Source organism: Xenopus laevis, chromosome 4S (assembly GCF_017654675.1).
Source record: "Xenopus laevis strain J_2021 chromosome 4S, Xenopus_laevis_v10.1, whole genome shotgun sequence".
NCBI lineage: Eukaryota > Metazoa > Chordata > Amphibia > Anura > Pipidae > Xenopus > Xenopus laevis.
The window spans coordinates 79,841,604-79,866,338 of NC_054378.1; the positions used below are offsets into that span (position 1 = coordinate 79,841,604).

General features: G+C 36.5%; 1 protein-coding gene across 1 annotated transcript; it reads left to right on the forward strand.

Annotated features, from left to right (window-relative positions):
* The first annotated feature begins 4,079 nt into the window (after positions 1 to 4,079).
* Positions 4,080 to 23,507, forward strand: rgs8.S (regulator of G-protein signaling 8 S homeolog). Its single transcript, XM_018260973.2, has 5 exons — positions 4,080 to 4,633; positions 13,241 to 13,348; positions 18,219 to 18,283; positions 19,393 to 19,559; positions 21,345 to 23,507. Exons 1-5 carry the CDS (start codon positions 4,506 to 4,508, stop codon positions 21,525 to 21,527), a joined length of 651 nt encoding a protein of 216 aa, XP_018116462.1. The 5' UTR covers positions 4,080 to 4,505; the 3' UTR covers positions 21,528 to 23,507.
* Positions 23,508 to 24,735: the final 1,228 nt, after the last annotated feature.

The window sequence follows — 24,735 nt, forward strand, 5'->3', positions numbered from 1 at the left end:
ACACACTGTATCAAGAGGTCTATAAACCACAGGATATTTTCAGAATAGCTTAGTTTTAAATTTAAAGAGAAGAGGAAAAATGACTGAGGTAGGGGTGAAGATGTTAGGCACTCCCCCAGTGCTTCTACTCGCTTAAATTCTACCCTGGACTAGCACTTCCCTTCATCGAATAACTGTATTCTTATTGCCATGCCACCATTTTTTGTTCTCTTAGTTGTTCCCTATCTAGAAGGGAGCAAGCACAGTAGAGAAATCTTGGGGAAAGTTCAGTATTGTGTAAGTGTTGCCCAAGCCCAATAATTAATCTCTTAATATTTCCATTAGCTAAATATGGCCTGGAAGACCAGAAACGGATGATGGTGTGGCACACAAAACCCCACGTTACATTTAAAAAAAATCACAGGGTAGTCCAAATTGTATTGTGCTGACTCTCTACCTTCATTGACCATGTTACTTTGCACAGACAACTCTCTTTAACCCATAGTACATTTCAGAGAAATCACATCCCCCTATTGCCCATTATATTGAGTAGGGCCCAGGCCATCATCACCAATCATGAGGCCCCATGCTCTAAGTTTGCAGGGCCCTCCCCTGTGCGGCCCCAGTTATTGGTCCACTGGTCACATTTGCCCCATGGTGGTGGACCCTGTCAACAAGTAAAGTGGGATCCCAATGAAAATAAAAATGCATTCACGGTATCCTCCAAATCCTTCCCAGGCACTCTCTAATTCTGCCCAAACCTCACCCATGTTGCAACAAAATAACACCCACTCAAACTCAAACCTCACTCCCTTTCTGTGCAGTGAATTGCTCTCTGACTAAAGTACCTCTAATATTTTTCATGTTACATAATGAAGATTACATAGCCTAAATGCAGCTGATCAGTTTAATGTTATTTGGATCACATTTTTTGGTGCTGAAATTTAGCAGAACTTCTTCCATAGGAACCAGTGAATAATATGTGCTCCTGTGCTTGACAATCACAGGGACAAGGACCCATTACATTTTGACACAAGGAAGAAGCAGGCAATATAAAAACTAAAATGACATTTCATAGCATCCCTTTTTCTTGCATTTTACAGTGAGCATTGCTGATTTGCCTGTCCCCTTGAGCAGTGCTTACGTTGGCTGCTGGTGTTTGTCTATTGTTGTCCAGTGACGCAGGAGCAGCATCTGAATGTTTGCAGCAGAAACAGGAAGGATGGCTGTCAGGAGACTGAGAGCAGAGCGAGGAAATGCTGCCAGAAAAGGAGAGCAAAAAGCAAATGAATAGAGAGACAAAGGATGCCATTGAATTTGCTTGAAGGTTATTCATTCCTGCCAGAGACATTTTAACTTGGTTAACTGAAATTAAGTAAGAACAGCTTCCAGTACTATATATAAAATAAACAACAATTTGGATGCAAATCCCAAAACAATAATAAAAAGATCTTATTGTTACCATGAAGTCAGAGTTGCAGGTACATTTTACATTTAGCATAAAGCTAATCTTTGTGCTACTGCCTTACTATATTGCTGTTGGCACACTAATCTTATGCCACTGTATTGGCTTACATTTATAAGGTCCAGCACTGTGTTTATTAGACTAGTACACCTTACCACCATCATACCCATACCTACATCTGGAAATCTGTGAAGCCCTGAGTATTCACACCTTTTTTGTTTGAGTCCCTAAGACAAACCCGTATTTACCAATATAACACTCTGTGAGGCTACAATGTTATTGTTAATGTTTATTACTTTCTATCCAGGCTTCCTCCTATTCATATTAGTTTCTCATTCTCGTGGTTGCTAGCGTAAGTTGGACCAAATTGGAGTGCTACTATATAAAAGTCTAAATCATTTAAAAACTGTAAAACACGAAGACCAATTGCAAATTGTCTCAGAATATCACTGTCTATATCATCATTAAAATTAATTTGAAGGTGAATTATCCCTTTAAGGAACCAGTATATCCTGTGACTATGCTATGCACTATTAGTCATATGAGACAGATTAGTATTTATAACTTTAATCTTTAATGTCACCTATAGTCTAACACATTTTCATAGCACATATCTGTGCTATGGTTAAATTTGGATGCTGCTATCAATTTAGCCTTCCTTTGCACTCCCTGTGATTTTCCATCATTTCCCACCAATGACTAGATGGTGCAAACAGATATTTCTTAACACAATTTGACATATTTTTTGATGCTTTTCTTTCAATTTAGATCAGTGTAGGTTGTAAAACCAGACACTTTCTGATTTGGTTGTAATTTGAACAGCGGATAGGGGTTTCCAAATTGTGTTTTAAGGGACCTGCAGATGAAGCAGTTGGCAGGCAGTTCTTCCTAATCCAAATATTCTGTATCTGAAGATATTGTTCTGTCTATGCCTATACTCTATAAAATGTTATACACAAAATCTTTGGCAACCTTAGTGTGGTGGTGAATATCTATTATAAGTACTTCACCAGGAAATCAAGGTTATACAGTTACACAGAAATAAGTAGGAACATAAAGAGATTTAATATGGGTCATGAAGGACAGACATAGAAGGCCCCAGATAAACAAACACTGGTGACACACCGGCTCAGTGGTTACTACTTCTTGTAACACTGGAGTCTGGAGTTCAGTTCTGAGTGTAGACAAAGGTCCTCTGCACTCAACCCATTGTCAATATATTTAAGACATTGAGACATTTTGTGCATACTGCTACTAAAAAATGCCTTACCCTTTAAACAAAACAGAGATTGTTTGTCCATATATTGCAATATATTTAAGTTGGCCAACTACGTGAAAGTCATCCCTGGTATGGCCAGTCCTACACTCAACTTACATCTGATTCATTTAGAATTCTATTGCTTCCGTATACAGTTTTACCTACAAATTGCTGCTTTCAAAGTAAAACTCCCAAACTTGGCTGCGCTTTTATTAGACACCAGTGGGATCACCTGACTATAGCTGGGAGGGGTGGGAGCTACAAAATGGAGCTGGTCACTGCTCCTGTGTAAACTATAACAAACAAAGAAAAGTTGTGCTCACCACTATTTTTTAAAACCATTAAGTGGGGGTGCAATGAGGTTGTGACCACAAAATGCATATAGACAAATACAAAAGGTCCTGACCTGGGCACTGTTCCCCTGTATCAAGATGGGTTTCCTCTAGGTACTCTGGTTTCTTCCCACACTCTAAAAACACAAGATGGACTGACTGACTACTAATGAGGTTGTCCCTAGTATGTGTAAAATAGGGCACTCATATAGTAAATTTCATTAAGGCAGAGGCAGACACTGTTATAAACAATCTCTTTAAAATGATGCATAATAAAGAATAGCAAAGGAAGTCTACAAATCTGAGGATTATACATGAACTATCAGTAATGAGACTACGCACCAGTTCTGCAAACGGATGTTTGCAATGAATATGAAGAACACAATGGTCAGGGCAGTTCTGGTGAGATCGAAGTCTTGCTTGGACTTTTAAATACTAAAATCTTTGTCAGACTAATACTTGGCCATGGAAGCAATCAGTGGTGGCAACAAATGCAAGAGCTCTGCAGTTTAATGTGTGAAGAGATTCCTTGACTGTAAAAGTACAGTCAAAAGTCAAATTTTGAGAGGCCTGAAAAGTGAAACATCCAGTGGCCCAGATGTGCCAAAAGTGCATTTGTGTATGCAAATAATGCAATGGCAATGAAATGCTATTCAGCTAAGCTACTTCAATGTAAAATAACATGGAGATGATGCCACATTGTAGGGACAGCTAGGTGCTAGGCACTTAATAGGAAATTACAGTATATGTAATTTCATTACTAATTATCTTTATTTGTAGCAAAACATATAATCAGATGGCTATCCTGAAAAACAAGAAAGCTGCAAAATTAACAGATGTGACATAATTGAGGCAAATGCCACAGGAGACCTATCATTTCTGTATTTGTTCTGCTTCAGAGCCTATGCTCGTATCACTTTAATGCCTCTGCCTTATGCACTGATATTTTCTGACTGCTATTCCCAGAGCTCTCTCCTTTTTTCTCTCCTCTCTCTCTCTCTCTCTCTCTCTCTCTGCATATTGCTCATTCTCCAAGGTTTCTCAGTGTAGAAAAAGCTGCAGATATTTCTCCCTGTTACACTGTTATCTCTTGATGCCAGAACAGCAATGGATAATAACTGATCTTTAAACCTAATCCTAAACCTATAGTCCATCACTCACTGCAGAGGCTCCCGAATGCCTCTATAAATAGGTACAAGAGGCGGAGAGGTTATGATGCCTGAAACAGACATCATGTGACAATGAGTGTTTTGGTACCCATGCAGCAAGGATATTTCTGAGCATCAGACAATTGCAAGGGATGCCAGGGGTTATAATGGTGAATCCAAATAGCATTCCACACATCATTTATATGGACTGAGGATCTATCTGGGGGGGATTAACAGGGCTGAGATTGAGCTGTCACACAAACCAGGACAGAAGGCTTGGGGGGATTAATTGTTAGGCAGGGGGTCTAGCCTTTTAGAACAATATGCATCAAAGCACCAAATTCCGCTCTCTCAGCCTCAGCTGCCCAACACGTTCAGCCAGCGAGATGGATGCAGCACTGGGGGGTCACGGAACAGGAAAACCAGCCAGACCATGTGGGTCTAATCTGGGGTAAGGACACCAACCTTCATCTCACCCGTTCATTTTCTTTGTCCCCTTTCCTAAAACCTAAAAACCCTCACTGTTTTGTTGCTATTCCTTTTCCTCTGCATATACTCCCCATAGATCCTATGCGGTAGTCAGCTTAATAGAATTCCATCCTTGGAAGATCAAATGTCTAAGATCAATGCAAATTACAGCATATGCAGCTGACATTAATCACCCATCAGTTCCAGTTAACGGCATGTTGTGTGTCTTATTGATGATTATAATGGTTTCTGTACTATTGTCATGTTCATTTTCCCCTCACTAAAAATCATTCTTATTTTCTACTAGGATATTCTAATTCGCAATTGAATTCTGCTCACATTTGTGCTGGATCAAACATTCCTTCACCTGAACGATGACATCAGGGCTGTTGCATACTGCATGTGTATTTATAGTCACATTACTCTACACCCACATTTCATCCTTGCACGTTTCATTAATTCAATGAAATCTAAGAAGTATATAAAAAAAATCACATTGGTTATAGGGCAGATGAATGCCCATTCTTGGTGTGGGGAGATGATTTTTGGGCAGTGATCAACTGATCGTTTGTAGTGATTAATGGATACGATTTCTTTATATAGCAGTAATATGAAACATAAGATGTCAAAGGGAATGGGCTGAGATGTTCAGATCTGCAGACTCTGCACAAATAACAAAAAAAACTATTTCCAGTTTTTCTGAGCTAAAGATATAGAACTAGAAAAACTGATTATTGGAGGAATGTTGTTCTGTCTTGTGTATGCTATGATATACACATATATTCTTTGGTGATAACAGTGAATATTGCCCTTTTCCAAACAATATGTTGATGAGATGATATTATCCATAGCTACTTTGTGCAGAAAATATATTGTTTATGATGTAATAGATGTAACAGAGTTTGTCAGTTACAATTACCTCTTGGGCTGGGTGTCTTGGGATATAATTGTGAGCAAACTGTGAGTGGATGAAAATATGAAACATATCCTGTTGTGTTTTGTCAGAGAATTCTGTAAGACCTTGCTTTGCAATGACCAAAATGTTCATGTAAATAAACCAATTCATAGCAAAGGTTTTAATTGCAGCAGAAAACATTTGTATTCATTGCGGTTAGTTTCCTCGCTGTCCAAAACGTTTCGTCAAAGCTCAAGGATAGGCATAATTTCAATCAATGCAATTAAGACGTTGCCGTGTGTCTATATGCTTACTCAATTGTAGATCATACCTGAGTTCTAAGACAATACTTCTAAAATATATTGCATTCTTAATCTGCTGCCATAGAAGCATCCATAGAAAATAGTCGACCAGCCCGACCTCGCACCCCCATTTGCGGATGGCAGACGGGTCCGGGTCAAGCTCATCTTCCTGTTATCCCCACCCGCCACCTTGCGCTGTCGGCTTCTGGTTTTATAGTCCCGAGTCTGTTTACCCAGCCCCTTTTGTGACATCCTCGGTGGGGCGGCGCGGGTCTAGAAAAACAGCCCAGAATTCGGGTGCAGGCGGGCACGGGTGGAGGGAGGGCTGGTTCACATCACTAATAGAAAAGTGATGTATTATGCAGTCTTTAGTTATCTTCAGAAAGCAGACCAAACTGACCCAAAGTCAAGCCAAGGCCTAATGCAGGCATATGAGCAAGTATGGGAACATGTGGAAGTTATGGTGCCTCACCTAGCTCCTCACTGTTTTCACAGCATAATCTGCTTTGTGTGTGTATATATGGAGGAAGTATATGGAGGAAGAGTGATAAACATTGAAGCAGCAATCCACATATCTCAGGAAACAGCAACGTTTTTATTTTAAGTCATTTTGACCTCAAAAAAAAATAAAAAAATACTGTATATATATATATATATATATATATAACTGACTAGGTCCCTGACCTAGCCAAAACGTTAGTCATTTATAATAAATATTATGATTTTTATAAGTCCTGAGAGTGCGGACCTTCTTGTAGTAGTTATGGATAATTTATTGGCACTGCACCCAGGCAAATTCAAGCAAATTTATCGAGAGTGCTGGCAACCGTTGGACTTGTGTGTGTATATATATATATATATATATATATATATATATATATATATATATATATATATATATATATATATATATATATATATATATATATATATATACACACACACACACACATTATCTGGAAACCCATTATCCAAAATGCTCCAAATTACAGAAAGGCCGTCTTTCATAGACTCAATTTTTTCCAAATAATCCAATTTTTTTTTAAAATTTCTAAATGGTTTTATAGTAGACTTAAGGTATAAAGATCCAAATTAGGGAAAGATCCATTATCCAGAAAACCCCAGGTCCCGAGCATTTTGGATCACAGGCCCCATTCCTGTATTTATATCATAAATTAATTAAAGCAGGTTACGCCTATTAAACCTAGAACCATTCCTTAACATGGGCATCATGGTTTGAGAAACATATGAGTGTACTGAGGGATGAATTGTTGAAGTGAGAGGAGATACATTCAGGTTGCCTCTACTATTATACTAGAATGCTATATTGTTATTATTTATGTGTTTTAGATTGCAGATGCTTTAGCTTTTGAATCATTTGCTGAAATTGTACCTTTTATTTGTAGGGCATATTAATAATCAACATGGCTGTCTGTACACAGTAGTAGTCAGGGGCATATTTATTATGCTAAAACTAAATTCACTGAAAAAACGGTGTAAAAAGCTGTGTAAAATAAATGGCAAATGTATCAAGGTGTGTGTAATTTTATGCCATGCGAACGCCAGATTTTATAAATTTATTCCGGTGGAAGTCATTTTTAGAGTATAAACGGGTAAAAAATAGATGCCGTTTTTTACATGGCGAAGCCTGACGATGTGTGGTGTAGAATGGTGTGGTGTTTTTTACACAAAATAATAAATATGCCTCCGCATAAAATTCTAATGTGCCTTAAGTAACGTTAATCCTAAAAAAATCCTCTTCTACTGAGAAAGGCCCATCAACACAATGTATAGTAACACAGGCTGCTATAACATGATTGAATATGGATGTGTAAGTAGCTAAGGTGTTGTCAACTTGGCTAACTCTTAACCTATCCCTATCTTAACCTAAGTCTCAACCCTATCAGAGTGGTAACTTATCAGAACTTACTGATTAAGAATCATTATCTAAATCTACAACACTCAGCAGTCGCCTCAGAAAGGCAAACTCCTGAAATACATGGCAGTGTATGACTAACTACTAACCCTGACATTCTGATTTTGTCAAAACCCTGAGAATGACTCAGAGAGTTCTCAGGTATAATAGAATGCATTCCCAACAGTCTATAATAATAGGGAACATAGGCCAATCCTTTTGCTGCTTTTATTTAGCAACTTTATCAAGTGCCAATTGACTGTTAAGCCCAAAACAAGTTATGTTGATATATACAAGCAAATACAGCAAACAGTATTAGCCTCTGCTCCTCACTTCTACTGACTAGTTTATCTCAGGTGCTGAAATGAGCCATATCTGCTTTGAATGACACCTGTGAGGATGCCTTGGAAATAAACTCGACAATTTGCCAACAAAGTAGGGGTTAATAGAAAGAGATTATTAGATTTGAGGAGCTAGCTGTGAAATCACAAATCGCCTTCTGGCACCTAGACCCGGGTCTGTGGCCATCTGTGCTGAGAGCAAGCAAGGATAGTGACAGAGTTCAGCTGAGTTATTATAGCAGGATGAAAACCCACTGTATAATATCTGCTTACATCATGTTTGAAATTCACTGCTATATAAAGGATTCCCATCAATCCTTTCTGATGTTTTTTTAAACCCGCAAAGAGTTTAAAATAGATAATCCATCTTCTAAATAATTATTTTCTGTTAATCTTTTCAAACAAAATCTCCTTTCCTGGGAATATGAGCTTTGAGTAGCAGAATCCATTAAAGCAATACACTCATTCATGGCCAATCATCAAGGCACATTTATTCTATTAAATATGTGCAAATGTGCCTACCGCATGACACCATTATATACCACAATTATGGGAGCTACAATTTTAATTACACTTAGGCAAAAGGCATTTGGTTTTTACTAAAAACTAATGGACTTATTTATCAAACATTTATGAGATTTTAGAGTTTTTTTTTACTCCAAATAAACTCAATTTAAAAAACCTTGAAAGTTTGTTTATCTATTAAAAAACAGAATATAAAAACTTTGAATACAATCATGAAAAAAATGTAAAAATGTTACAAGATAAACTTTGCCTAGGGCAACTCCCATTGAATTCTACGTGAACTTGCAAGCTTTTAGATTCCGAAGTTTTACTTTCGAGTTTTTTGTGCTTAATAAATACCAAACCAAACTGAAATAAATATAATTAATGCATATAACTAGAATTTTTTTAGAGTTGTTTGTGCAAAAAATTCAAATCGTGGCAAAAATTTTAATTCCAACATTGATAAATCACCCTCTAAGAAATTTGGATCCACATGTACCATTGCAAGAATAACAGAAAGTGACAAAAAGAAAGTTCTCTGAAGCTGGTAATACTCAAAAAATTCACTTTTTTCACAAGTGACAAAGTAGTGGGCCACTTTCAACTGACATGACTTGAAGTCCTCCAGACCAACATTTGGATTAAACGGGGGGTCTATGGAGCCATGATTGCCCATGGCCCAAAGGGATTTGTCTTTATGGATGCCAGTAGAAGCCTTATCAATTATCACTTAGAGAGACCATAATTTTGTTCCCATACATGAGCTATTTTCCTTCAAAACAAAAGTATCCACTTCTCATCTGCAATTACTTCTGCACCTAAGCATTGTGATGAGTGAGGTGAAGAATTAAAAATGTTTGTCAACTAATAGTATTCTCATCATCCATGCATCCAAAAAGTTTCAAAAACATAAAAGATAATGCCTTGTATCTATATAAACGGGGACCTTTTTTACCATTGGCAAAGAGCAAAGCTTACTTAAAGTGCTTCTATATCATATTATGTCTTATTTCAGTCTAATGGACATATTTATAGTTTAATCGGTACTAGTGACTTTTTTGAATGACTTAATCACCTTTGGGATATGCAGCTGTGTCAGATTATTTCCCCATACTTGTTTTTGAACAGGTAAATTACAGAATGGGACAGATACCTACCTTATTACATTACTGGGTACATCAGAGCTCAAATGAAAAGCTGCAATGCTGTGTTGGAGTCACATTTTAGCCTGTAATATTTGACCAGTGTCTGCTAAGGACATTATCCGAGTATATGTATCTGGACTGTTATGACCATTAACCGTGTTAATTCAGCAAACTGCTTGTTGGTCAGCTTTGCCCCGTCTGTTTACATCTCTAATCATATTAATACTACTGCCAAAACTTGCTGCTTCTTCTTTCACAATATATCCAACATACAACCATTTCTTTCACAAGCAACAGCTAAAACATTATTAACTTTTTATTTGCTGTTTAGACTATTGCAATCTTCCTGACTCCCACCTCTCTCCCCTCCAATCAATCTTAAATGTTGCTACTAGGATCCTCCTGCTTTCTCCTAAGAGGGACCTTGTTCAACCCCAACTGAAATCCCTAGCATAGCTGCCTGTTAAGCAAAGGATAGCATATAAAATCCTTCTGCTAACATTCAAAGCCCTTCATGCCTCTGCTCCTCATGACATTTCTTCACTGTACGTTCCTGGCCATCTCCTCCACGCCTCTCAGAGCCACCTTCTTTTCACACCATCCACATCAACTTTTATCTGTTGTCTTAAATTGTTTCTATCTTGCTGTTTCTAATCTCTGGAATTCCACCCCTTTGGAGCACTAGAACATTAGCCTTGTCCTGGCACCTATTGGACAATGACTTTAACTTGCACACTTTGCCCCTCCAATTAGTGCCTGTATGTTAACTACCCACTCACTTAGATTGAAAGCTCTAAAGGGCAGGAACCTCCTTCCTACTCTTACCACATAGCACTTAAGCGCTATGTCCTTATATAAGCTCTTTGTACTGTGTATATTTATTGTATCTAACACGTGACTTCCCTGTGTATACTTTTATACATTGTACTTTTATGCATTGTATGACACTGCAGCATCTTAACACCACATACATACATGGAGAAAGTGTTAGATTATTGGGAATATATATCTTCTGTTTTGACTTATCTTGATTTCCCAAAACTCTATATTCTGCTTCAGTTAATAATCTAGGTTACATATTCCATTTAATATCACAAATGAATTAAGTAGGCTGTCCTCTGTCTCCTTCAATATTTGTATTGGATATAGAACCACTGGTACAAACAATTGGGGAAAACTCATAAATTGATAATATACTGGGGCATCTAGTTTCCTAGTTTAATATACTTCCTCTATAACTTAAACTATATTCACTTGTATGATCAAATTGAGTTATGAGCAAAAGGAGAAAACTTCTGAGAAAACACAATATGGGGCAGATTTACTAAGGGTCGAATATCGAGGGTTAATTAACCCTCGATATTCGACTAGGAACTAAAATCGTTCGACTTCGAATATCGAAGTCGAACGATTTAGCGCTAATCCTACGATCGAACGATCGAAGGATTATTCGTTCGATCGAACGATTAAATCCTTTGAATCGAACGATTCGAAGGATTTTAATACAACGATCGAAGGAATATCCTTCGATCAAAAAAACGCAGGCAAGCCTATGGGGACCTTCCCCATAGGCTAACATTGACTTCGGTAGCTTTTAGCTGCCGAAGTAGGGGGTCGAAGTTTTTCTTAAAGAGACAGTACTTCGATTATCGAATGGTCGAATAGTCGAACGATTTTTAGTTCGAATCGTTCGATTCGAAGTCGAAGTAGTAGTCGAAGGTCGAAGTAGCCCATTCGATGGTCGAAGTAGCCAAAAAAACACTTCGAAATTCGAAGTTTTTTTAATTCGAATCCTTCACTCGAGCTTTGTAAATGTGCCCCTATGTGTCTGGCATGGAAGGCCTAAATGCCCCAAAGATGACTATCCTTTCAAAACCAAGACTGTATCCTGTATTAGAGTTTATATGGGAAAAGGCAAAAAATCTAGAACAGCCAAAAGAGTAATATCTTTCCAAGATACCCAATATCTTGCAATACTATAAAGCTAATAATGTACTTGACTAAATAACACAACTAAATATAAAACATTGGATTGAAACAGAGATTATATAAATGTAAACATGCCTCAAACTTTAATAACTATTAAGACAGCTAGTGAAATATGGTTTAAAACCTAGCACTTACCAAATGTGGATCCATTTCAATTGATAGCAACACCCATCGGGGTATATTTATCAAAGAGTGAAGCTAGAGGTTGCCATAGAGTGAAATTTTGCCACTTTCCATTTCTATGCTATTTTTAAAAGAGTATTTATTAATGGGTGAAAGTGAAAATTTACCATTTGATAAACACGGCTTTCAACATTGTAATGTTCTGCTCCTAAATATGTTTTTTTAAACATGTTCTTAGCACCATTATGGCAGCCCCTCAAATAACCAACGGTTCTATTCTTTCTTATCCTTAATTTTGTAAATAACTATATTTTAGTGCTAAATGTAGGAAGTTGTATAGCTATGAAAAACTTGCAAACTTGCAAAAACATTTTTGATAGCTACTGTTCCTCAACACAAGTATTAAAAGAAGAATCTCAAACCCAGCACATTGGATTTTAAGAGATTAAACAAATGTATTGATGCATATCTAGATATAGTCCTAATGAAGCAATTCTTTAAAATTAATTGCACCTGGGACTTTACTTTATTGGAATATGGTATAAATAGCAGAATCTCCTAACCTGGTGGCACCCAGAAGAGACTATATTTTAGAAGAGCCCAATGTGTCTTCCTTTTGGCAAAAAGGGGTGGTTTACTTTGATGTTAGCTTTTCTTATGCTACAGAATGAGCAATTATAATCAACTTTTCTATTTGTTTTCATTATTTATTTTTTTATAGATTTTTAATTACGTGCCTTCTCTTTCTAACTTTCAAATGGCCCAGCAGCCAAAAATACGATTGCTCTGTTAGGCTACAATTTTATCGTTTCTTTGTTTTGCTACTTTTTATTATGTATTTTTCTATTCAGGTACTCTCCTATAAATATATCATTCTCTCATTCAAACCACTCTGTGGTTCGCTAAGGTAATTGGAGCCCTATCAACCTGATAAATGCTGATATTCCAAACTGGAGAGTTGCTGAACAAAAAGTTAAAAAAAATACAAAGAATAAAAGTGAAGACCAAATGCAAATTGTCTCAGAATAATAATCTCTACATCATACTAAGAGTTAAACAAATCATTTAAAGCTAATTTACATGGTGATGTTAGATACAACTCCCAGAATGCCTTAATGTTTGATTTTATGTTGAAGGATGCTGGGAATTTCAGTCCAATAATATTTTTGGTTTCAAGGTACAGTGGGACTTAAAGGCATGTTTTGGGATGCTCCTTTTTATTTTTAAATGTCTAAATACTGAGATGAATTTTTGTACAGTAAGAAGTATTTCATTATATTTTCATAGAGGTAAATTCATGCAATAGGTAATCAATCAATGTCTACACATATTTTATTCACATTTCAATAACTCTTTTCTTCTCAAATTCTCAGTAGGAGCAGAGGAATTCGGACTCATCTGAGCTGCCTCTCGCAGAAGTCTGATTCTTTCAGTGACTTCTCATCTTTACAATATGACAGTAAACACAGCCAGGCACTGAAGTGAGTAGTGTTTGATGTCTTGTGGGTGTAAAATGTCTTTGTGTCCTACCTAGATTATAAAAATCTCTCATTGAAATGATTGGGAAGTGCACTTGAGATGCCTCAGAGAGGTGCTATATCAGTAAGAGTATAAATAATGGTACATACAAGGCAAGCCTTAATTGTGCATTATGGCTTATAACAGTGTAGCATGTTGCATGATAAAATTATATACCTCCATATAAGGATGATGGCCCATGAGAAGATTAGTTGCCTCTGGTAAAACATGTGCTCTGACTTGGTAGAGCAGATTTATAGCGGGTGACTAGGGCCATAGCCCAAAAACTGTGTTCTGCACCACAATGAGTCAATTGCACTGATAATCTCTGCTCCACTGCTATGCCTGAAACATAGCATGTTGCATTCTACCTGCATTCGGTGCTTATGTGGGGTGCCATGAGTACACACCCATAAAGAAGAACTGGAAGCATTAAGTCCGCTCACCTCTGGCTGAACTGATTAAAACAGAACTCAGGGGAGCTCAGGGTAAGAACACCCATGTGTAAGAGCCCTTAGAATGGCTTTGATTCTATTAGATTGTATAACAAATAGCAAAATGTTCCTGGGCGGTGCAAAGTAAGCTCCATGATTGGTCATTTGGTAGCCCCTATGTGCACTGGCAGTCTACAGGAGGCTCTGTTTGGCAAAACATCTGGCTTTTGTACAACCAAAACTTGCCCCAAAACCAGGAATTCAAATATAAGCACCTGCTTTGATGCCACTGGTAGCAACATCCAAGGTTGCTCATGAGCCAGTGGTTTGGCATCACTGCTGCAGAATATATATGCAATACATTTTAATTGAATTGCTTTGAGGATTAGATTAGCAACATTATCTGATTTTGCCTGTACTCCAATTGTCCTAAACAGAAGGATACTATTTTCGATTGCAGAGTCTAAATCTAATCAAAGTGGATAAACAACAGCTACAGTGTAGCAATAAATAGAAAATTGTGCAGAAACAACTACATTCTTCCAAACAAAATGTATTCTGGTATTCATTTTGATTTCCTTTCTCAGTATTAATTCAGAATATAAAATCTACAGGGTTGAAAATGATGCACAAAACAAAGTGTCATCTATGGCAATTATAAAATTGAAGGGATATAAATTTTTATAGAAATAGCAGAATCAAGCTCATCAGTGTGTAGTGTTGCCATACAGTACATGGAACATCAGTCATCCACCTGGGATTATTTTGTGCAGATACCAGAATTCCATTCGGTATATTCATCATTTCATATTTATACATGTTTTATGTTTTTTGCTAATTGTATGTAAAAAATGTTAACTAATTTTTCCAAGGGAATATTATATCAAATGTGACTGATTTTGTTCTATTTGCTATTTATATGCATGAAAAATTATCTAAATTTCAGCGAAAGATAACATTTGTCTCCATGATAGATGTAGTTGGAGCAGACCTTACTAGTGCATCTGCAATGCAACACATCATTAATTTAACTCGGGAAAAGTATGTTGTCAGGTAAAACTGATATGTCAGTATACTTCATTACTATTGTGTAGTGGAGTTGGAGGATAAATTATTAAAGGCAATCTATCTTTATATAGCCCCTGTTATCTTACATCGGAAGCCATACACCCAATGTGGCCATAAATAAATCTATCGATTGATTAGAACAAAGTGCTCTGGGATTCCTTAGTCTAATTTAAAAAGAAATGTCCATGCTGATCAATTGTCAAAATGAATTCAGCACTGTGCATGAGGTTTTGCACATTCTAAATGCCTTTACTAAATCTTGAACTTCATAAAGTCATCAGAGACTGGACTCACTGATACTCAAATCAATATGCATTTCCCTAGTGGTCTATAGAATCTAATTCCAGGCTAGAAAATCAGCTAGATCTTCTGCCAGGGCCTTTTTAAAGTAATTGAATACAGAAAATGATTGTGTTTAGCCATTGATGTTGACGTAAATAAACCTAATCCAAATAGATTTTTAAAGGAAAACTATACCCCCAAAATGAATTCTTAAAAGGGTTGTTCACCTTCAAACACTTTTTTCAGTAGAGTTGGTTTCAGAAATAAAGAATTTTCCCAATTACATTCTATTTTCTATTTGTGACCATTTTTATAAAACTGAAGTGTAAAGTTTAATTCTTCACCTTCTAAAGCAGCTCTGGAAGGGGGGGGGGGTCGCCGACTCTTTAACTGTTTTATATTTATACATTTAGGGGAAGATTTATCAAAGGTCGAGGTGAATTTTTGAATTGAAAAAAATCGAAATATGAGCTATTTTTGTGTACTTCGACTAGGGAATAGTCCAAATCCTATTAGACTTTGCAAAAAATTCTAATATCAAAATTTATCGTCTCTTTAAAAATTAAACTTCGACCATTCGCCATATAAAACCTGCCAAATTGCTGTTTTAGCCTATGGGGGACCTCCTAGAACCTATTTGGAGTCAATTGGTGGAACAATCAAAGTTTATTTTGGGGAAAAACTTCTAATCAATTCAATCGAATGCGCTATTCCTTTGAATTTGGCAGAATACGAACCTATTCGATCGAAAACTGACCTATTCGACACAAATAAAACTTTGAACTTTTTGAATTCGAATTTCAAAGTTTTTTAAATTCTAAATTCGACCCTTGATAAATATGCCCCTTAGTTGATACATTTGTTATGTTTGTCCCTGTTGAGCAGAATCCCTGATTTTCATTAAAGGGCAACTAAAGTCTAAAATAGAATAATGTTAGAAATGCTGTATTATGTATACTAAATATAAACATGAACTTACTGCACCAGCAGCCTAATAAGACTAATGATTTATGCTTTCAAAGTTGGCGCAGGGGGCTGTCATCTTGTAACTTTGTTAGACAATTCTGCAATATCAAGACTCGCACATACTCAGTGTGGTATGGGCTTCAGTTGGGAGGTTAAGCTAAGGGATCGTCATAAATTATTAAAACAGCACAAGTCAAATAATATCTGCCATAGAAGCCAATACAGCAAGACTGATTAATAATCATAATATAGAGACTGCACTGCGTCTCTGGATACAAATCTCTACAGGGAATCCAACAATGCTGCTCGAGTTCTGGGAAGTAAGGTGGGGGGACTCCCCCTGCCATTTGAAAGTATGATCGTTTACCTGCACAGCAGTTGGGGACCATCTGACAATTCCTATCCACAGCAGTAAAAGAAGGGGGAATTGCACTGCATACAGTCAGGTTTATGATAAAAACTGTAGACATCTTTTAATTAAAGTATATTGGAGATAGATTTCTTTTTCATTAAAGAAAGTAAAAATGGGATTTTATATTTTTGCCTTTACATGCCCTTTAAAGGCAGCTGTTAACATTGATACAATAGTTGCTAATATTCCACAGATGCTGCTGAGAAATGTATTAACTAATTGCATCAACTAAATGTAGAAAATTGTCAAAATTGTCAAAATTTGCTTCTGGATCACTGACCTGCCAGACTGAGACATTAGCGACATGAACATTAAACTTGAATCTTGTGAAAATGGTAAAAAATAAAAGATGGAAAGCAGTGAAAAAAGTGTTTATGGTGAACAATCTAAAAACAACTGAACTGAAAAAATTGTTTGGAAGGTGAACAACCCCTTTACGCAACAGATAGTTTATATCATATTATGGGGCCTATTTATGAAGCCTCAAATGTTTCTGGTTGACATTTTAAGGGGGGGAACTTGAATTTTTAGAGGGAAAAAAACCCTAAAATGTTTTCAGAGTCCGAAAATACTCCAGCTAAAACCTGTAAAAAGTCGATGGCACATGTCCCTTTAACAATCTGAAGATGTTTCTTGCCCTCATGATCTTCAAGGGTTTCGGTCTGGTTTTCATTTGATAATATGAAAAAAGTAGTGTTTTTCCGGCGTCAAATCTGGCATTTTTCGGGCGTCAACTTGAAAAAGTTGCATGATTCGATTTGATGCACAATTTTCTTGCAACTTTTTTCCAGCACATGCTTTTTTCATTTGAATTTATTGATAAATTAAGGGGATTTGTGAATGGGAGTTCGGTCAATATTTTTTATATAGTGAGAAACAGTCGAGGCATATTAAAGAATCTTACCAAACTGTAATGTATATATATTTATGTAAATATTCCCCTTTTCTATCTTTTCCCTTGAGCCCCACATTTTGTGATGGTCTCAGTGCTGCCTCAGAGATCACCTGACCAGAAATGCTTTGGCTGTAACTGTAACAGGAAGTGTGGAAGCAAAAGACTGTCTGTTTATTGGCTCATGTGACCTAACATGCTGGGTTTTTTATGTGCACTGTGAATTGCAGGATCCCAGGAGGCGGCCTTTAGTACTTAACATGGCAGTTTTCTATTTAGCATTACCCAATGGCACAAACAACTAAAAAAGTATATTATTATGAGAATGGTTTATTTACATGAAGTAGGGTTTACATATGAGCTGTTTTATGTAATATATTTTTATAGAGACACTACATTACTTTATTTCATTTACTGTTAATCTGTTTTCTAGTTGATTGCCTCTACTTATTTTACATTTAGGAACTGGAATAGTCTAAATGGAAAAGCAAATGATCAAAAATTCTCATAAATATAGCATAGATACCAATTGCTATGTTAATGTCCTTTTCTCTTCAACATAATCAAATATGATTTTTCCATTAAGTATAAACCAGATGAATAAACAGCATCAGTTAACAAAGCAAATATCACAGAGTCCCTTTAATTGGTCAGTTGATTAGGCACATGATAAGTGTTCCAAAGCACAGTCTCAAAATGTTTTCAGGAATCCTTTATTGTGGATTTGCCTTACTCTTGTTTCCCAACAGTCAGTACTGATATGAAAATGTATTTTACAGACGATTAACTCCCGATGAAGCAAGAAGATGGGCACGTTCTTTTGACCTTCTTCTGTCTCATAAATGTAAGTGCCTGATGATTTTAGAACGGCTTTGCTTGTGAAATGCATGATTGCACATTACAAAACACAAGATGTTAAAAGGTGAAATTAACTGTATATTTTTTAGTGTTGTTGCATTTTACACAATATTAAAAACCTTGCAGTTGTGTTAAAAAAGTGAGCAGAATCATGACCATCATATCCAGTGAAACTATTGCACTTAAAATTGTATTTTTATAATTAAGAAAAAGTATTAAGTTGCAGAAAATAACCATGTCTATTCTCACAAATAGCTGTTTTCAAACATTTTGAAGCCATTTGTGGATTGTTGGATTTTTGTGGGGGGAAATGGGTTTATTCACATGCCAAAATTTAGATGATCCACTTCCTATTAACATTTATGATAAACCTCAAATAGCAGAAATTTAAAGTTGCTTTTTTATGAATTGCGACATCATACGTTGGTAGAGAAATCCCAGCTTCAAGCACTAATGTGCATGTACTGGTAGTTGTAGGTGTGTGTCAACTGGTATACTGAATCTATAAGGCATTTAAAATCATTATTTAACCCCAGCAGCAATATAAATACTAATGGTGCACTTGCCATTACTCAGGAGGAGGTGAGAAAAGCCAGAGCTTTTATACCCCAGCTAATTAAAACAATCCCTATTCTGAAAGTTCAACGTAAGCTTAAAGCAATACAGGTATGGGTTCTGTTATCCAGAATTCTCAGGATCTGGAGTTTTCTGGATAAGTTTTCTTTCTGTAATTTGGATCTCCATACATTAATAACCTCCACTAAAAATCATTTAAACTTGGTATAAACCCAATAAGGATTAATTATATTTTAGTTAGGATCCAGTACAAGCTACTGTTTTATTATTACAGAGGTAAAAAAGAATCATTTTTAAAAACATGAATTATTTGATTAAAATCCATTCAATGGTAGATTGCCTTCCCTTATTTGATGTTCTATGGATAATGGGGTTCCAGATAATGGTAATTGAATGTATAATTTTTGCTTCACTGCAGGTCTTTTTACTAAATTCGAATGCATTAAGAAGGTCATTTTAATGTTTCTTTGAGCCTGGATTCATAATCTTTCAATGTCCAACTGTAATTTTCCTCAACAGATGGCCGCACAGTGTTTCGCGCCTTCCTCCAGACAGAATTTAGTGAGGAGAACCTTGAATTTTGGATGGCTTGTGAAGAGTACAGAAAAACCCGTTCACTCAATAAGCTTTCAGCGAAAGCTCATCACATATTCCAGGAGTTTATTGATGTACAGGCTCCAAGAGAAGTAAGAATGAGATATAGCATGGAAACGAATCTACTAGCTGCAGTGAACACGTCACTGGCTTTCTGCTGTTTGCGTCAGTGGATCTTAGTTAGTGTACATAAAATAGGAAAATGCATTTTCACTGTACACAGTATACTGTATTTTAATTAAAGGAAAACTATACCCCCCAAACAATGTAGGTCTCTATTAAAAGATACTGAGTAAAACAGCTCATGTGTAAAACCCTGCTTCATGTAAATGAACCATTATCATAATAATATACTTTTTTAGTAGTATGTAACATTGGGTAATCATAAATAGAAAATTGCCATTTTAAAAAATAAGGGCCGCCCCCTGAGATTGTACGATTCACTGTGCATACATACATACAAACCACATGTAAGGTCACATGAGCCAATTAACAGACAGAGTTCTGCCTTTTGCTTCCTCACTTCTTCCTGTTACAGTTAGTGTTGTAGTATTTCTGGTCAGGTGATCTCTGAGGCAGCACAGATACAGTCACGAAATGGTGGTTCAAGGCAAGAGATGTAAAAGGACAATATTTATGTAAATATATATTCCAGTTTGGATTCTTTAATATGTCATTCAATTTGATATAAACTATCTGTTGCTTAAGTATTCATTTTGGGGGTATAGTTTTCCTTTAATTAGCAACATATTCCCCTAGTTGTAGTGGTATTATACTTATACCAGTGATACCCTACATGTGTATTTTTAAAATGTATATAAAAATTCCCAAATGACATTTATTTCAAAACATCTACGTGATTTTTTATGCTGGTTTAATTAAGGCTGGACATGTTTAGGCACATTTATCAAAGGTCGAATTTCGAATTCATGTTATTTAAAACTCCCCTAAACTCCTATAAATATGAAATTCGACGAATCTAAATTCATATTAAAATCGTATTTTTCAAACTCGGGCGAGCTGAAATGTCACAAAAATTCGAATCGAATTCGATCAGACTCGATTCGTGTTTTTTCTCTCCGAAAAAAACTCGAATGTCAGGAAGGCTGCAAACATCTCTAAATTGATCGCTGGATCTCTCTAATTGACTTAAACAGCAATTTGGCAGATTTTAGGCGACGAATAGTCGAATTCTAGCTCTTAAAGGGAATATGATAAATCTAGAAAATCAAATTAGAATTTTTTAAAAAACTCAAATCGAATTTGAATAACGCCCTAGTCAAATTTGACAGTTTTTACAATAAATTTTTTTTTTGAAAATTTGAATTCGAATTTTAAATTCGACCCTTGACAAATCGGCTCCCTTATTGTAATACGCATATACTGAATTTTCATGATATTATAAACTTTTCAGTAGTTTTGGTTGCACAAGTGGTGTCTTTTGCTGATAATTTACTAGAAGTAAATGAAAAGCACGGTCATTATTAGAAACTGAAGGTGGCACAGTAGTGAAACAGATGGCAAGTATGTTATTTCACAGTATGTAACCTTTATATTACCCATAATTCAGATTACTAGTGTCAGCTTTGCTTAAGGTGTGGATGAATGACTGATCTCATCTTTGACCTTTTATCTGGTCCAAACATACTGTTTTAGTAAACTGCCCCTTGCTTGTTACAGAGCTAAAACCACAACAGTATAAAGAATCACTCGCACCCTGTTTCGGCAGAAGTTTTAGCAGTGCTCTTGTTGCCCGATGTCTGACATCACTATGTAGCATTATCTTGATTTGTTTAGCCCACATTATTGAGCTATCGACTGACTTGTGATGAAGCGCAGTGATTTCCTTTTAAAACTTGGTGCTGTTTCTTTCATAGGTGAATCTTGATTACCCAAGTCGTGAACTGATAAAGCGCAACCTGCTGCACCCTACTTTGTCTTGTTTTGACCTTGCACAGCTGAGAATACACAGCCTAATGGAGAGAGATTCTTACCCAAGGTTTCTTCGTTCAAAAATGTACAATGAGCTTCTCAGCCACACTCAGAAGAGCCCATGCTAGTGCCAAGCTAGAAATAAGAGTGAAGAAGTGGCTACAGGGACATTGTGACCTGCTGCCTTTCTCAAAAGAACTGACTTGCACTTTAATGAGTGGACAAAGACTGACTAAATATCACTGTCTATGTGTTGCAAACCATTTTCTGGCTTATGCTTGTTTACCTATACCTCCTCAAGACCTGCTATAAAAAAATAACTGAACGCAAAGAAAAGTATCTGATCAATGCAAATGCGTCAAGACTGTTAGGGCTTCTTAATATCTTCCTCTGTATTTTCACCTATTGTCTGCAGATATGTCACTAAGGAACCTTAGTTTACGGTTGGTAAGCACATTATATATATATATATATATATATACTTACAGATTGGCAGTAATGAGAACCTAACAAAGGTACTGACCATGAGAATTCAAAAGGAGGAGTTCACAGATGCTTATACAACAATGGATTGTATCACGTGCATTATCATGATAGGGACTTTATAGTCCTCAAACCAGTGCCACTATTGTGGGCAACTTTGATGTCACTGCTGGGACAAGGTACACGAGTCTCTATTTCAGCTCCTCACTTGTGCTTCATGCATAGGCATACAGCTGCATCTTGTTGCTAAACTAACTCCCTGTATCCTGCAAATGCTACCTTTGGTTGCAATATGTGCTGGATGACTGTGTTGTGTTGGGTATACTTAAAAGGGTAGTTCACCTTTAAATTTACTTTTAGCATGATGCACACAGTGCTATTCTGAGGCAGTTTTTTGTGGTGCTTGAATTATTTAGTTTATTATTTAGCAGATTTAGAGTTGGGAATTTAAGCATCTATTTGTTTGGTAGATTTTAATATACCCTAGCCACCAGGCAGGTGTTTAAATGACCTACTAAAAAATGAATAGAAGAGGCCCTGAACAGGCAGATAAGTCATAAAAATAAGCAATAACCATAAAACTGCAGCCTTATAGGCCAGTGACCCCCAGCAAAAAAGATAGCATTTTAAAATGCAAGCTAGAGGGAGAAGAGGAATGCAATAACTCAAAAACTGCATAAAACAAAGAACTACTGAAACATTGATAAATCTAGCACCTACTATTACATACTAAAATTAACTTAAAAGTGAACTACTCTCAGTACAGCTGTATCTACATTAAATACATATCCAATGAGCAATAAGAGGGGCTAAGTTTGCTCACGAGCAGTAACACATATCAACCAATGAGATATTTGCTTTTAATCCTACCGGGTGCAAGTAATCTAAATGCAGTTACTATACCTATTACCGTCACAATGTATTCATTTTAATAGGATACCCAGCTCCTTCTACTAGCAGTCGGTGCATGGAGATCCTTGGTACATCACATATATCTGAGCTGGGGTGGTATTGACATTTAGATCAATTGCACAAGTAGAAGTGATTAAAAGGCTAAGTGTGCCACTGTCCTCAGGCTTATGGCACATGGGACTGTTCCTGGTGGTTTGTCTTAGAACATTTTCACCTGGAATGGACTCAAAGAAAAGTGTGAAATTATCAGTGTGCCTAAAGCACATGTTTGTGGTAATAATCACCTGAATGTGACATAGCCACAGACTTTATCAGAGACAATCTCAAGCATTTCTGTGAGTTTTTTTCCCTGGCATGTGCCATAACCCTTGTTATTGTTAATGTCATATTCAATAAATGTACACAAATCAGTTCTGTATTATGTGGACACTCTGTAATAATTTGTGATTATAATAGTGTTCCCCACACACTGAACGTGAAAACATTGACAGGTGAGAACCATAAGCTGTGGAACCCAGCTTCATCGTAACTCATTATCAGACAGAATCAAGACTCCACATTGGTAAAATGGAACAAAACTATGGAAAAAACTATCATACTCTTTGAATATAATGTAATCCACAAAAAGTTAATGGTATACTTGCTTGTAAATGCACTGCCCCTGATCATGTTCTTTGATGAAATAATACTCGGCATTGGCAACATGAAATAAATGGGATTGAGTCTGCATTATTTGAAAGACTGTTGGCAATTTAACCAAATGAATTAAGCCAGAGGAGATTGCACCCCATTGGTAAGATGAGGAAAAGTCAGAGGCAACACATGCAGTGGTGCAGTGGAGAATGTGGGTGCCCAGGGGTTGGTGCCCATATGGATGCGCAGTAGTAATACTTAGCATCTTACTAGTACAGATGCTTCTTTAAATTCTAACTAAAAGAAACAGTACTCTTGGGAACACAGCTGAAAACTTCATTTGCTGCTCAACCATTAAAATCCAGGACCAGGGTAAAACAGGCATATTTTAAATAGGGAATGATAGAACTTATGCGTTTAGGACAAGCAGGGTGGCTTCTGGTTACTTTAACTTCAACTATGACAATATCTGACAACCCATATTGGCAACTATAGATATCAGTTACAACTAACATAGCAATAGGAATGTGAAACTGCATTGCTTCACTCTGTTATACAAGGCTGTAATCTCAATATAACAATACCAGGCTCTACACTAAATGCAAAATTAATACAACTCCTTCTCCTACAGTGTCTATACGGTTTAGACACATTTGACCAAAATTCAAACAAATTGTTGCACAGTTGCTTCAGTCTCACCTGATGCAACTGCTACTTGCACAATAGAAGACAGTTGTGCCATATTCAAGGTATCTACATATTCATCAGATGAATATTTACTATTCATAACGAATATGGCAAGAGCTGAAAAGAAGGCTTATATATAAAATGTCACAGTTAAATTTTTTCACATTAATACAACGAATAATTCCAGGGGAACTACTGCAGGCCACTTGTAGTGCAATACTAGCTAATACAAAAGTTACAGTTTAGGGGGATTATTTATCAAGGTCCAAATTTATTTCTAAGTTAGAAATCTGAGCAACTCAGATTGCCTGTATGGACCTTATTTATCATTAAAAAAGTCAGAAAAAATAGGTTTGGGCAAAAATCTAATAACTTTGGACCTTTGCTTAAAAAGTACTAATTTTTCGGACTTTTCCGCAAATACTACGAATTTTTCAGACTTTTTGGTCCGAAATCCCCAAAATCATTTGATATTGGTACGGACAGCAGCACAGACACTGGGACCTTCCCCAATTACTTATACAGGACCCCGAGCGAGAGCTTTGAGATGCTGGATTTTCGGATTCGGGCTATTCAGACCATCGAACTTTAATAAATCCTGAAAAATTCTTTTTTTTTTAT